The 14,338-nt window shown below is 49.6% G+C and overlaps 2 protein-coding genes across 6 annotated transcripts in view; one reads left to right on the top strand and one right to left on the bottom strand.

The window, feature by feature from the left end:
* Abr (active BCR-related) overlaps positions 1-8,144 on the top strand; it is a 215,560-nt gene extending 207,416 nt beyond the window's left edge. For 4 of the 5 annotated variants that reach the window (XM_004635365.2, XM_012515638.2, XM_004635366.2 and 1 more), the window contains 4 exons: positions 340-474; positions 1,280-1,385; positions 3,783-3,930; positions 4,464-7,050. In XM_004635365.2, coding sequence (XP_004635422.2) covers positions 340-474; positions 1,280-1,385; positions 3,783-3,930; positions 4,464-4,553 — 479 coding nt within the window. In that variant the 3' untranslated portion in view covers positions 4,554-7,050. Of the gene's footprint in view, positions 1-339; positions 475-1,279; positions 1,386-3,782; positions 3,931-4,463 lie in introns of all 5 variants that reach the window. The other variant, XM_023720040.1, reaches the window with a different exon arrangement.
* Positions 8,145-9,111: 967 nt separating this feature from the next.
* The window catches only part of Timm22 (translocase of inner mitochondrial membrane 22), an 8,793-nt gene continuing 3,566 nt past the window's right edge, over positions 9,112-14,338 (bottom strand). The window contains exons 3-4 of the mRNA XM_004635364.2: positions 13,428-13,500; positions 9,112-9,693 (exon numbers count right to left, since the gene is read on the bottom strand). Of these exons, the coding sequence (XP_004635421.1) occupies positions 9,617-9,693; positions 13,428-13,500 (150 nt within the window). The 3' untranslated portion in view covers positions 9,112-9,616. The remainder of the gene's footprint in view (positions 9,694-13,427; positions 13,501-14,338) is intronic.

Below are 14,338 nucleotides of genomic sequence, written 5' to 3'. Positions count from 1 at the left end.
GTTCCAGTTGGAAGGAGAGTGTATGCCACGTGGTATGGATGTGGTGCAGAGACTCTGGATGACGAGTTGTACTTTCCTTGCCTTCTCTGGGAAGCCACAGCAGTCAGGCCTCAGCCTGGCTCTCTGCTCCCTCTACCCCCAGCCAACGAAGCCAAGGCACAGAACCTGTGGCTACTCCCTACACCCTGCCTTTCCCAAGACAAGAGGCAGAGATAGGGCAGCTGGGGGTTGGCCTTGGGACAGATCTGGAAGCTGGGACAGGGCTGAGGGCTGGCTGCTAGGGAGAAGGGGATGAGTCAGAGGCAAGCACGACCCCTGACCTAGCCCCCTCTCCTGTAGATAACAAGGACATCCTGCTAATGCTGAGCGACATGGACATCAACGCCATTGCCGGCACCCTCAAGCTGTACTTCCGGGAACTACCAGAGCCTCTCCTCACAGACCGACTTTACCCAGCCTTCATGGAGGGCATTGGTGAGGCTCCTATGGTCCTGGGTTCTGGGCTGAGGGAAGAGGCCTCCCTGACAGATCTGTGGCCTCCCTTGCTCATTGACCTGTTCAGGGTCCTGGCTGGCTGGGTGGCTGAGGGGCCCGAGGATGAGATGTGGCCTGTTGGGTTATGGGTAGGGACTGGTTCCTTTCTCCCTGTCTCTTATGTCCCTAGGGGTGGCCTCTTTTTTTTCCTCCTTGCACACTGACTTGGTTGCTTAGAAATACAGGTTTTTAAGAAGACTGCCCAGAAGTGGGCCAGCCGAAGCTGGCTCCCCAGAACCAAAGAAGTGGCTCAAGTCAGGGGTGCTGGGGCTTTCTGGTGCTGAGCTTTCCAGAACTGCTCAGCTCTCCTTGCCTCTGCTAGGGGTACAAGCCAGCAGGGCCAAATCCTGGCGATCCCTCTTGCCTTTTCTTTACCTGGGGCAGGGAGGGCTTCAGTCCCCACAGAATGAGGAACCCCAGAGCAAGCTGCTTGTTCCCATGCACCAGCATCTGTGGCAGGGAAAATATTCCCTTCGCTGGCAGCATGTGCCATCATTGGGGAGCCCCTGAGGGCAAAATCCAGTGAAGGAGTTAAAGGAAGATAACAAGGATGAGGTATGAGTTGTGGTGGGCCTTCCTGGAGGAGCTGGCTGCTAACAGGCCCCCCAGACCAGGCCCTCCAGGGCAGGAGCTGCTGCCCTTACTCCTGGCAGCCTGGGCTCTCTCTCGTGCACAGCCCTGGTGGCTCCAGCCAGGACTTCCCCGGGGGAGCCAAGCCCCACCTGAGCCTCTTCTCTCCTCACAGCCCTGTCAGACCCTGCTGCCAAGGAAAACTGCATGATGCACCTGCTGCGCTCCCTGCCCGACCCCAACCTCATCACCTTTCTCTTCCTGCTGGAACACTTGAAAAGGTGAGGGGAGGACTGGGAGCTGATTCCGTCCCACCTGCCTTGCTTCCTCAGCACCTCCTCAGGGTGCTGCCTTCTGCTGGGGCACTTGCCACAGTGTGAGGGTTTGCTTTTCAGTTTTGAACAGGATTTCAGTAAGCTGCCCAGGCTGGGTTTGAACTTGTGGTCTTCCTGCCTGAGCATCCCAGAGTACTGGGATTATAGGCCTGTGCCACCATGCCCAGTTTGCTTTTCAATTTCTTATATTCACATTCTTTTGTTTTGGGAAATATACGGGCCCTGGTCCCAGGTGCTAGTATTGGCCATAGAGTCTCCAGAATGGCAGGGCTAGAGCAAGGGCCATAGATAAACTCTATGGTTATTGAACTCTATCTTGTCAGTGGTTCATCTGATCAGTTTTATAATTTTGTAAGTTAAATAGATTGGGCAGAATCAGGTTACGTATAAATGTACCTACTAGGTTACAACATCAAATGTATTTGGTTTTGTGGGTCAGTCGAGAGCTCAGCATATGCCTCTTTAACAAATGGGGAAATGGAACCCCCAGGCCCAGTAGGGATTTGGGTTATAGCTGTCCTCAGAGCGCACATCTTCCAACTCCTAAATGAAGACCTTGTCTTCCCCTTACTCCTTCCACAGTCCAGGAGAACCAGGAGCTGCTCCAGGCGTCACCTGCCCATGGTTCAGAAGTGATGTCTTCTTCACTCACTTTTGAGCCCAGGACTAATCCCAGGCCTGAGTGGGACTGGGATCCCTTAGACCCACTTGCCACCTGAGCCCAGAGAGCCCAAGGGCTGCTGTGTGCTCTAGCACCCCCATCCTTGAGTCCAGGCTCCTGCTGCCTTAGCCAGGCCAGGCTTGGGAAGGCCAGTGGAGACCTCGATGCATCTACGTCTTATTTTTCCCATTATGAGACATTTTCCCTCTGGTTTGGCCACAACCAAAGCTCCAACTAATTCCCAGATAGTTTGGCAGGCTTCAAGGGAAGGACGCAGAGGAGGAGTGGGAAAGGAAAATTCATTAGGTTTTCCACCCTGGGAACTGGGCACAGTCTGTCCCCACATCTGGGCCCCGGGCTGGAGCTGTGTGCGTGTGTATGTGTATGTGTGTGTGTGTGGTGCCGGGAGGTTGGCCCGCAGCACAGCTGCCTACTGGCATCGCAGTGTTTGCCTGTTTCCAGAGCAGTTAGCAGGCACATCAGTGGCTCCTGCCCAGAGGGTGGGACTCATGGTGTGGGAGCGAGTGGGGTGAGAGGCACTGCCCAGGATGGGTGTGTCTCAGCCCCAAAAAACATTGCTTGGGGGAGGCCCTGCTTCTCAGTGTGGTGGGTGATACTGAGCCTGAGCCTGCCTGGATACCAGCCACAGCTGGCATCTCCTGTTGCCACTCAGGGCACATAAAAGAGCAGCTGGCCTGTTATGCAAGGAGCAGGGAAATCCAAAGGGAAGCAGCTCTGGGGTCCCACGAGCAGGCCCTTCTGGTGCAGCAAGGAAGACAGCCCTGGACGCCGCCTGGGGTTAAAGCTATTCCTGCTGTAGTTTGCCAGGCAGAACCGTGGGTTCAGTGTGCAGCTGCCGCCAGGCTCCAGGCCCTCCCCACCTTGTCACATCTACTCTTTACTCTTTTCTAGCCACTCCTTGCAGCTGGACAGCTGGATCATGGGTGTCATCGCTACTTTCTTGTTGCTGGGACAAAATATACAACACCCACAAACTAAAGGAGGAAAGGTTTATTTTAGTTCAGTTTGCAGAGGGTTCAGTCCATAGCTGGCTGGCTCCGAGGCAGGGCGGATGGGCAGGCCAATGGGTGTGGCAGTGGAGAAACAGTGCCTGGCTTGGCAGTCAGGAAGGGGCAAGTGCCCAAAGCAGGAGAGCTGCCTGCCAGGCTTCATCTCCCAGCATCACACTCGGGCAGAAAGGGTTAAGGACATGAGTTCCTGGGCACACTTCCAGGTTCACATCCTGGCCCTGCATAGCACTTGCTGTCTGTCCATGGGCAAATCACATGGCTTCTCTGTACTTTTGATTTTTCATCTCTGCAATGGGGATGACTAATAGTACTCATAGTACCTACCTCAAAGTACCTTAACAAGTGTGTATGTTATTCCTGGGAAGTTCTCTAAACAGTAATGGTTTTGTCTCTAAGGCAAGGAAGTTGGAAGTGATAGCTGTCCTTCTGGACTGGCAGTTTACCATTCGTTCAGGCAGCCTGTAGGCTGGAAATCTGTTAGAGCAATGTAGCTGGGGCCATGGGCCCCTGGTTCAGCATCATTTGTACCAGTGGGACTCTACTCTTCAGAGAGGAAGGCCCTCTGGCAGTTCCTATAGCTAAGACCAAGGGTCCCAGAGCTCCGAGTGGCTGCTGAGGAATGACTTTTCTTCTCCCTACCCTCCCTTGCAGGGTTGCTGAGAAGGAGCCCATCAACAAAATGTCACTTCACAACCTGGCCACTGTGTTTGGCCCCACGTTACTGAGACCCTCAGAAGTGGAGAGCAAAGCACATCTCACATCCGCTGCAGACATCTGGTCGCACGATGTCATGGCACAGGTACTGTGAGTACTGCCCAGACCTGTGGGAGAAGAGTAGAGAGAATCAGAGTCCCTGCACCCCTGCCCTCCTGAGCAGCTGAGTGGGATGCCACCGGGAGGGCAGGGCTATGCACAATCCTGCCCCTCCCAGGTGGGAAAGAATTGAGAGGGCCCAGAGAATGTCTGTCTCAGGTGCTAACTGCTTTCCTGGGAGGACCTTAGTCTCAGAAAGCAGCCCCAGGGTGTAGGAAACTTCTGGGGCCTTATTACATGCATGAAAGCCCGGGGTTGCTTCCAGGAACAAAACAGGGTGGCCAAGCCAAAACCAACCTCAGCCCCTTTGTGACTAGGGTATGGGGAGTGGCCTAGCTCCACCACTCTGTCCTGTAGCGCCCTCTAGTGCTGCAGTGGGCTAACACCTGGGCTTCCAAGGGAAGTGTGGCCAGAGTCCACCTGGGGAGCACATAGGGGCCCCACAAACTCTCAACAGATCAGATGAAGAGAGCTAGCAGGACAGAGAACACAACCTCAGTCTATCCTGTCTCCCCACAGGTCCAGGTCCTCCTCTACTACCTGCAGCACCCCCCCATCTCCTTCGCAGAACTGAAGCGGAACACACTGTATTTCTCCACTGACGTGTAGCCTGCGGCTGGGGCGGCTGTAGGGGTGGTCAGACCCAGACCCTCCAGCCAGGCCCAACACAGACTTGAAAGACTGCAACAGAAATTCCCCAGCCCAGCACTCCAGACTCCAAGGGAAGCCAACTTCCAGAAACTGGAATCTGTGCGTTTTTTGTGCCACCTTGTACAAAGCCAGCTGACCAGCCCCCAGCCTCGCCACCGAACCCTGGCTCCTGCCCTCTGTTCCTCTAGTTGTGTCTGATGCTCCATGCTATTCGGGGATTGTTTTATGTATATTTGTCATGCAGAAAAGGTAGTGACCAACCTGGTATGGGCACACAGGTGACCTGCTTTGTTCTTTCATTTCCCCCAAAGTTTTCTTTCTTCCTGAGTCCAGTCCAAAGGCTTTTATTTGGCACTATGTAATTGCTGCCGGTTTTTCCCCTCTTGGCCCAGATTGCAGCCTCCCCTCGGTGTCCTCCAGCCTCTCCTCTCTCCCAGCCTGCCACATGCATGTGCAGCCGTAGCTTTCGCTCCATCACCTGGGAAGTTCTGCAGAGGCCCCGGTGGTGGCGGCAGTGGTGGCCTCTCTGAGGCTGCTCCCCACTGCCCTCGGCCTCTCCCCGCCCTGTACCTGTGGAAGCACACCTGCTTTGCCTTGCTGCCTGTGCAAATGTTGGACAAGGAGACAGACTCACACTAATCCTCAGCTTTTTAGCACAGAGCTGGAGAGCTGATTTCTGGAATTTTCCACTTGAGAATCTCCATTTCTGGGGTTTGTCTGTTCTGTCTCCTGCCTACCAGTGAGGCATCTTTGACTATTTCTTCTACTGCTGAATTTTCAGTTCCTTTTCCCCTGGTGTTGTTTCCTTTGAGTTTGAAGACTCACAAGTGACCTGCTATCAAGAGAGCCAGAGGGTCAGAAAAGCATCTGGGGAAGGGGGCAGTCGGCCACAGCACACAGCCCTGGTGGCTGGAGTCACGGGGGAGCAGCTCTCAGCAGGGTTGCAGGGGCTTTCCTAGTGCAGCCGGGCTTCCTGGAGGGTGACTACTGTGGCTAAAGTAGGTGTCCAGACGCAAGCAGCCTCTGCCCTAGAGGTAAGTTACCTGGCACCTCACATACCTCGTGGTACTTTTGCCTTAGATTTTTCACTCTCTCCACAGCCAAGCACTGCCACGGGGCAGCCCCCACTGCCACGTGTGCTCCAGGGCCCGAGAAAGGAAGGCACAATCCACCAACTGATGTGGCGCTTCCCTCGACCCATTTGCGGCCTTGTGTATGAGCTCAAAGTGTCCAAGTTAAGGGAGGATGAGGAATCACAGGCACCCACTGGCCTCTTGGGGGGCTGGGTTTTACTGGGCCTTTATTGTTGACACTGCTCCAGGGTAAGGGGATCAGCAGGTGCCAATCCCAGCCTTGAGACCCATTGCTCTGTACTAGAAGGGAGCAAAATTTACTTCCAAAGCACCCTTTCCGTACTGCACAGTAGTTGTCCACCCATGGCAATTAGCTTGAGAAGACAGACATACCACAGGGATGCGAGCCACAGCAAGCTCCCTCTTTTCTGTGTGGCAGTGTGTCAATTCCAGGGCCTCAGGATGGGGAAGAACAGCTCCCATTGTTTGTGCTCAGGGCTAAGTCCAAAGGACTTGCTGGCCCTAAAGCTGTCATGTTTGCTCGGCAAGAGGCAGGGCCCTTTCACATCCTGTTTATACCTGTTGCCTTCAGAATGGTACACTCTACACGCTGGAAGAAAGTAATGCTTGAGACTAAAAAAATGTTTACCACCCAGCTCACTGGTAGCAGCCTAGGAAGGAGCCCCATTTCCTGGGACGGGGTGAAGAATGCCATTGAGTGTTAAGATCCCAGTGTCTGACCATTGCTGAAGTCTCTGCTTGATACTCAGGTGTTGGTGGTGGCGTGGAAGGCTCTTGCTTCAAAAGATTGACAGCAAATTAGAGGCCCAAAGAATATAGCTCAAAACGGGTGCCTCCTGCCTCCCCTAATGAGGAAAGTTTACTCCTCAGCATTAGGTAGCTGTTGTAGCCCCTAGCTTGCTTCAGCAATATGTTAAGAGGAAGGCTGGAAGGGCTGAGATATGCAGAAGGCTCATAATATAATATTTATAAGTTCCACCCCAAGTGGAAAGGTTGGATGCCAGACCTGGATTAAGCCACACCAAGGAAATACCTGGTGGGTTCTCGCAAAAGACAGGGACTGTACAGCCCAGATCCCGTTACTGTGCCCAGCGGGGCAGCCTGTGCCAACCAGATGACAGGAAATAGGCTACAGGAACCCCAGGCATGCCTGTCTTTGCTAGGCAATGGCTAAGGTCTGCCAGTTTTTGCTGATAGAGGTAGGATGGGACCCTTCATTAATATTCGACTTTAACAAGTTGGTAAGGATATATTTTGTCTCTGTTCTGTTTCAATTTATGTAGATTATTATAAACTGATGTAAACCATGTGAGAGGAAAATGTTAATAAAAAAAATGCAAAGCCCCAACATTTGCACAAAACTCAGGCCTGTGGTGTGGATGTTTGTAATCTCAGGAGTCCAGGAAAGACCACCAATGTAAATATTTGATCCTTCCAGCTGTAACCACATGTGTTTCCAAGAACTTATTCACCTATCGAACTGTTCCAAGTCTTTCCTTTGGCCTTTGGGGGCTGGGCCAAAGTGAGCCCAAGCCCTCTGCTTGCTCCTTTCAGGTCTCCAGGTCACCTGCCAGCCTACTGGTCTCACCATTTGCATTTGCTGCTACAGTTCTCTTCCAGGGTCTCACCACAAACCTAGCCATCAGTGTTCCCTGAAGAGTTGGCAAGAAGTGTCTACTGATTTTCTGTAAACTTTTCTCTGTATTCTCCTTGGAAGTGGCATGGCTCTGGGCAGCTGTCTGGTCTGTCTGCTTACTGGGGAAGGAAGCTGCATCCCCGAGGACCAACCTTCCCTTTGGGATGGCCAGCAGGGTTAACATGGGCTGCCACCAGCGTAAGCCACTGGACACTATATTTACTCTGGAGATCAGGAACAGATGTCTCTGAAAATTGCTGTTTGGCTTATGAGCTCATACTGGCTCCCTGGTCATCTAAAACAGGAAGCTATTCATCTCTGGACTGACTAGTCAGTGTGGACAAGACATCGCTTACTGAACTGACGGCTACCAACTGGTTTCCAGGCTCATCTTTTGCCAAGCAATTGTTTGGGCAGCATTTCTTGTACTCCATCCCATGTACAAAAGCCTGGCTAGAAGACAAATGTCCGACTGCCCTTCCATCAAAGCAGTCTTACGTTGGGAGTATTTAGTGACAGCATAGGAAACACTCCTCAGTTTGTTCTCTGAGCTCTGCAGTGCTCTTACTGGCCTGGCAGTGCTGAAGGCTCATGTTTATGAGAATGGGACAGGAATCCTGTTGAATTTACCATAGAAGGATATGGGTCCTGTGAGCTAGCTCGCGCTCATGCCAAGGAAACAGCAGGCACTGGCAGAAGGTGTTAACAGCCTGATTTGACATCGTCTCACACACACAAATATATGCACTATTCTGTCTGGTTAAAGGTTGGTGAGTCAGAAGATAAGAGATGAGAAGCAAAACAGTGAGTTATAGTAGGAAAAAAAAAAAAAAAACACTTAAGGGAGCTAGAATGTGGCCCCTTCCAAGCCTACTATCTGACCCCCCTGAAGAATTAAATCCTAAGGCATCAACCCCACAGTAAATGCAGCACCGGACAGTAGCAGAGCCCAACTATAAAATATTTTGTTTTGGTTTTTGCCTATGGCACACAATTGAGCTCAACTGTTATTTTCAGTACAAGAGCACAGGTCAAATAAAATAAAACCCACTAAAAGTAGAGAACAGGGGCTAGGGAGATGGCTCAGTGGAAAAACCACTTGCCTGGCAAGCGCAGGGGCCTGAGTTCAATCCCTGGTTTCACCAAAAATAAAAAAGTAGAGAACAAGGGTGGTAGTAACAGCCTTTCCATGATGTCTGATCTTAGCCAGTAGCTTCTGGATGACCACAGTAGGACCCTTCACACATGTCCTCAGTGAGCTTGGACAAGAAACCAATGTGTGGTTCAGCAAACTGCAAGCATCTTATCAACAAGCCCAGCCAGTTTGTTAGAAGAGGCCAGCAGGGGTTATGCAGGGAATTTCAGGATGTCCTAGAAAGCAGCTAGGATGGGCTTCTGGGGAGTAAGGCCTGGATGCTGTAATGGCCTGGTGACGATGACAGCATTCTACAAACCCTGAGAACCTAGCATTCCTAGACTTCTCAGGAGGTTCTCGTTCTTTCCTACTGGATTGTGTCATGCTACAAGTTACCAGCCACCATTTTTGAGAAATGTGGAGCTTGAAAATAAATACAAACCAACTTTTTTTTTTTAATTTTATTTATTGTGTGTGTGTGTGTGTGTGTGTGTGTGTGTGTGGCCAGCTCAGCCCACCAGGGGGCAGGGCTGGCTGGCATGTGGTGCTGGGGGATTGAACTGCGGTCCCTGTGCTTTGCTTGGCTTACTTTGTTCTAAGTAGGTGCTTTAGACCACTGAGCCATCTCACCAGCCCCAAACCAACTTTTTAAACTGTAATATAAATATATTTTAACAAGGATGACAGAATATTAAACAAAAAGACCTAACTGGGTGGCGTAAGTTTACTCCGCCTTGTCCTGGTAGGCATGGTAGATGTTCGCATGAAGTTCCAGGCAAGAGTTTCCTGGGCCTGTGTAATTATACACACTGCCACCTTCCTAGCCAGAGCAGCAAACAACTCAGAAGGCTGGATGCAGTCAAGGCTGAGCCTCTGTGGAACTTAATTGCTAACAGTCAACACACAGCCTCCTGCTCTATGGAGACAGTCTGGCTTGGGCCATCCCCTGAAAGCCTGGAGGAACCCCAGAGCAGCAGAATGCAGCTTCTCTGAAGGCTGGAAGCAGAGAGCAGCAGCCAGGCAGTGACTCAAAACACCAGCTCCATGAGGGAAACCAATGCCTTCCGTCCCAGAAGCAAGTGCCAAGTGGTGCAGAAACTATCCTCTGAGAACGGATCTGATCCTGGGCTGGCATCCTTCCCTGCAGGGCAGTCTCTCACCGGAGGTAGTAATCGATTGCAGCAGAGAAAGCAGCAAAACCTCCACAACCAATGGCCCCGGCCTTTAAGCCAGCTGTAAAACAAACGGAAGTAACATTACCTTACCTGTAGTAACACACAGTGGGGTTAGGCTGCATTTACACAAAGTTTGTACAGTGGGCCTCTTCTTTTTAGAACAGAGATCAAAAAAGCAGGGACCCTGCACTTATGCCACTGAGCTATCTCCTGGCCCAGTGGGCCCTTGACTTAGGAACTCATTTGGTTTGAGGACTGGCTGTAACTCAAATTGATTGTAGGTCAAAACATTGTTCCCATAAAAAATCATGCAAACACCCATAATGCATTCCAAAACACCCCTAAACTAACCTTTTCATAATAAATAGGATTGCATAATGTGCATGATTTACTAGAAACAACTTCATACTGCACTCATTCAAGTTGACACCTTTGGCTTGTTTGAAAGGAGTCCCCCCTTTTATTTTGCTCCTCAAATGCCTTCAGGGCACTTTTGGCCTGGCTGGAGTGTTGTGGGGATAGAACTCTAGCAACCTGAGGCTGACAGCTTTGTGGAAGCAGCCACTTAAAGAACTGAGCTAGGGCCAGGACCCCAAGGAGTCCCCTTTCTTAAGAACATCCGGAATCTGGCCCTAGATCAACACGTATGCTTACATACACTTTGCTGGCATCGCAAGTCTTTGTTTACTACTGCACAAGTGGCTGGCATTTAGATCGTAACTCACGACTTTGGAGGTAAATTAAACTTTTAAAATTTCGGTCTTAACCCAAATTGTTCATAGGTGAGGCCAGTCGTACCTTGAGAGCCCATGTAACCCACATGTACAGGAAACCAGCTTAAGCATTCTTGGTCATTCAACCAGCGATGGCTCCATGAGACTTCAACAACACAATTTATATATCTAAGCCAGTATGATGTATCTCACGGCACATTCACTTAACATTTCTCATTACAAAGAATTACTATTTCCAGTCTTATGGAAATGGCTCCTCACAGGCAGGAAACTGGCTAAGAGAACCAGCCCCTGGAATCCAATGAAAGCATATGGCCTTTTACCCTCATCTGTTTATGGAATAAATTCCTGGGAAGGTGATCAAAGCACTCCTGGAGGGAGGTGAGTTTCTCACAAAGACTCTGAAAAAACTGAGAATTGAGAAGACCAAAGAAAAGCCACTCTATAAATCACACATAGCCATGTGAGCAGCACAGGCAGGTTTTAACAACACCAAATCATCCTGACTCTCAGAAGATGAGAGGCTTTTTGCCCTGAGTGAGTCAAGGTACTACTGCATGAAAGAGACCCAGGAATAGACATTGCTTCTAGAAAAGTCAACTCCCTGAAGTCCACACTACATTCTTTTCCTTTTTTACTGTATTTGGTACCTGGTCTCACTACGCAGCTTGGACTTGTAGTGATACTGTTTTCAGCCTCCCTAGTGGTGGGATTACAGGCACGCACCACCATACTCAGTCTGGGTGGCCAGCTCAGCAAGGCCAGCACAGCATGTGATGTCGAGGATTGAACCCAGGTTCCTGCACGTGCCTAAGCCTCACCAGCCTACACTACATTCTGGAACATGCATACAAGGGAGAAGGGATAGGGATCAATTTGTTTCTTTGTTGTTCATAGGCAATAATCTAACATTTCTAGGATAGCTGTACTTAGCTTTTTCTTTTTTCAGTTGTACTGGGGATTGAATCCAGGGCCCAACACATGCTAGGTAAACATGACCATCAACCCTGACCCCAAATCCTTTTGTTTCTTTTTTGTTTTGAGACAGGATCTTACTAAATTGCCAAGTTGGGCTTAAACTCTGATCTTCCTGCCTCAGCATCTTAAAATAGGTGGAATTATAGAATGTACCACTGTGCCGGGGAGATAGCTCAGTGGAATAAGCACTTCCCTGGCAAGTGCAAGGGCCTGAGTTCAATCCCCGGTTTCCACCAGAAAAAAAAACAAAGAATGTACCACTGTGCTCCAATTCTGTATTTAGCTCTCAATGGGTTGATTTTAAGTATCTGCAGAAAGATGTTAACATTGTAATTTATATATAAAATTATTATTTTTTTGTACTTTTAGGGAAGGGTCTACAGGGTGTTCAGGGTCTATTAGATCGGACTCTTAGTGATTCGCATGTTTATAGCCTCCCAAGTGCTGGAATTACAGGCATGCGCCACCACGCCCAGTCACAATCGCCAGCTCAGAGCACCTCAGGGGCAGGGCTGGCATGGCAGGCCCAGGGATCAAACCCCAGCCCCTGCGCCTGCTTGTAGGTGCTTTAATCTGCTGAGCTATTTGGCTGGCTCTTATATATAAAATTAAAACGGCTAAACAGGGCAGGTGATGAAGCTAAGTGCTAAGTACATGCTTAGCATTCACAAGACACTGTTCCATCCCCAGCAGCAAAAAACAAAGCAAAACGAAACACTTGAAAACCATGTAAAATTAATAAAAGTGTTTGAGCTGGGCATGATGACACACTCCTGTCATCCCAATGCTCTGGGATTGATGCAAAGTGAGCACAAATTTGAGCCTACCCTGGGCAACTTAGTGAGACCGTATTTCAAAACAAATCTTGGGCTGGGAATGTAGCTCTGTGCAAAGGGCTCGGGTTTAATTTTACTACCAAGGGGGGCTGGAGAGATGGCTCAGTGGTCTAAAGCACCTACTTAGAACAAGCTTAGCAAAGCACAGGGACTGCGGTTCGATCCCCCAGCACCACATGCCAGCCAGCCCCGCCCCCTGGTGGGCTGAGCTGGCCACACACACACACACACACACACACACACACTAAATAAATGTTAAAAAAAAAAATTTAATTTTACTACCAAGGAAGGCAGAAAAGAAGATGAAAGCAAGCCTGAATATGTGAGGTGCACACAGCTGCAAGGTCAGCACATCCTGCATGTACAAACGGGCTACCCAACGTCAAGTGGACCCAGCTATGCCTCTACTATACTGTATACCAACAAATTTCAATTTACTTATTATGAATGTTCTTCTATACACTCAGTATGGGAATAGTTCTTTTTTCTAAGACTAAATAGAATAAATACATTCTAGTTCAGTAGTTCTTAGGTGGGGTTGATTTGCCCCTCCCACCAGAAGCATTTAACAACCAAAGAGGCGCTGTGAGCATCTGTCTACATATCCTCAACACACAGCAATGACTCCTCAGCCCCAGTAAAGATTTATCTGAGGGGGGCCTGCCCCATAGCTCAGTTCTTTGGGGCCGGGGAGATGGCTCAGTAGAACAAGCACTTGCCTGGCAAACACAAGGGCATGAGTTCAATCCCCAGTTCTGGGGGGAAAAAAAAAAAAAAAAAAGATTTATCTGACCCAAAATGTCAACAGCACCAAGGATGAGAAACCATGATATATGGTTTCAAACGAGTTCCAAAACAGTTCACACAAAAGTGATCAGGAGTGGGCTGGGGAGATAGCTCAGCAGTCTAAGCGCCTGCCTGCCAAGCACAAGCACCTGGGTTTGATCCCCAGTACTACATGCCATGCCAACCCAGAGCACCACGCTGGCCACTGAAACCAGTGGGGCACACCTGTAAACCCAATGCCGGGGAGGCTGAGACATGAGGATCATTAGGAGTCTGAGCTGCACAGCAAGACCCTGTACCAAATAAAAGATTTAAAAAAAAAATTTTTTTTAAGTGATCAGAATTTATTTGTTGAAAAGAATATCAAGTGTCCTTGGAACACTACATGCTTAGAAATCTCAACATCAGCACATTGGCCAAGACCACAAAAGAAATTCATTCAAGAGCTGGTTACTAACCTCTGAAACCAATGGCTCCTCCAGTGATGCAGCCGCTAATGACGCTGTTCTTCCAATCTGACTTTCCTCGGTACTGTGGGTGGAGAAATACAGCTTAGGGGCACAGCAAGCCAGACCAGACAACAAAGAAAAAGACAGGACTAATTCAGACTCTACCAAAAGGACTTAATCTTCAAAAATGTAGTAGTTCCCACAATTGGCATATGTCCATAGAGGCTTCCTGTAGGTGGCACCAGAGTGCAGAAACCAAGTGTGGTACCATACAACATTTGAGAAGGAAAATTTCATCTCAAATTCTCCAATACATCTACTGTTTAAAATTATTAACTGGGGCCAGGGAGATGGTTCAGTAGAATAAGTGCTTGCCTGGCAAGCACAAGGGTCTGAGTTCAATCCCCGGTTCCGCCAAAAAAAAAAAAAAAAAATTAACTAATGGGCTAGGGAGATATCTCAGTGGTCTAAGCATCTGCTTGGCAAGCTCAAGGGCCTCGGTTGGATCCTGGGTACTACATGCTGAGCTGGCCCTGGGCACCAAATGGGTCACTAAAACCAGGTGTGGTGGTGCACGCCTGTAATCCCAACACTGGGGAGGCTGGGACGGGAGGATCACTGTAAGTCCGAGCTGCATAGTTAGACCCTGTATCCAATAAATAAATAATTTTTTCTTCATATTTAGTACAGGATCTATAGGGTCTCACTATGTAGATTGCACTCACAGTGATTCTACTGTTTGCAGCCTCCCAAGCCCTGGGATTACAGGTGTACACCACCACGCCTAGTCTCAATCACCTCTCAGAGTACCTTGGGGGCAGGGCCCGCACAGTAGACTGGGGATCAAACCCTGGCCGCTGAGCTCTGCCTAAGCAGGCACATTAGTCTACTGAGCTATCTGGCTGGCCCTAAATGATTAA

The sequence above is a fragment of the Octodon degus genome, unplaced genomic scaffold (assembly GCF_000260255.1).
Source record: "Octodon degus isolate 3935 unplaced genomic scaffold, OctDeg1.0 scaffold00072, whole genome shotgun sequence".
Taxonomy (NCBI): Eukaryota; Metazoa; Chordata; class Mammalia; order Rodentia; family Octodontidae; genus Octodon; species Octodon degus.
Note: the sequence above shows the minus strand (reverse complement) of the source record. Positions and strands in the feature narration are given on the sequence as shown.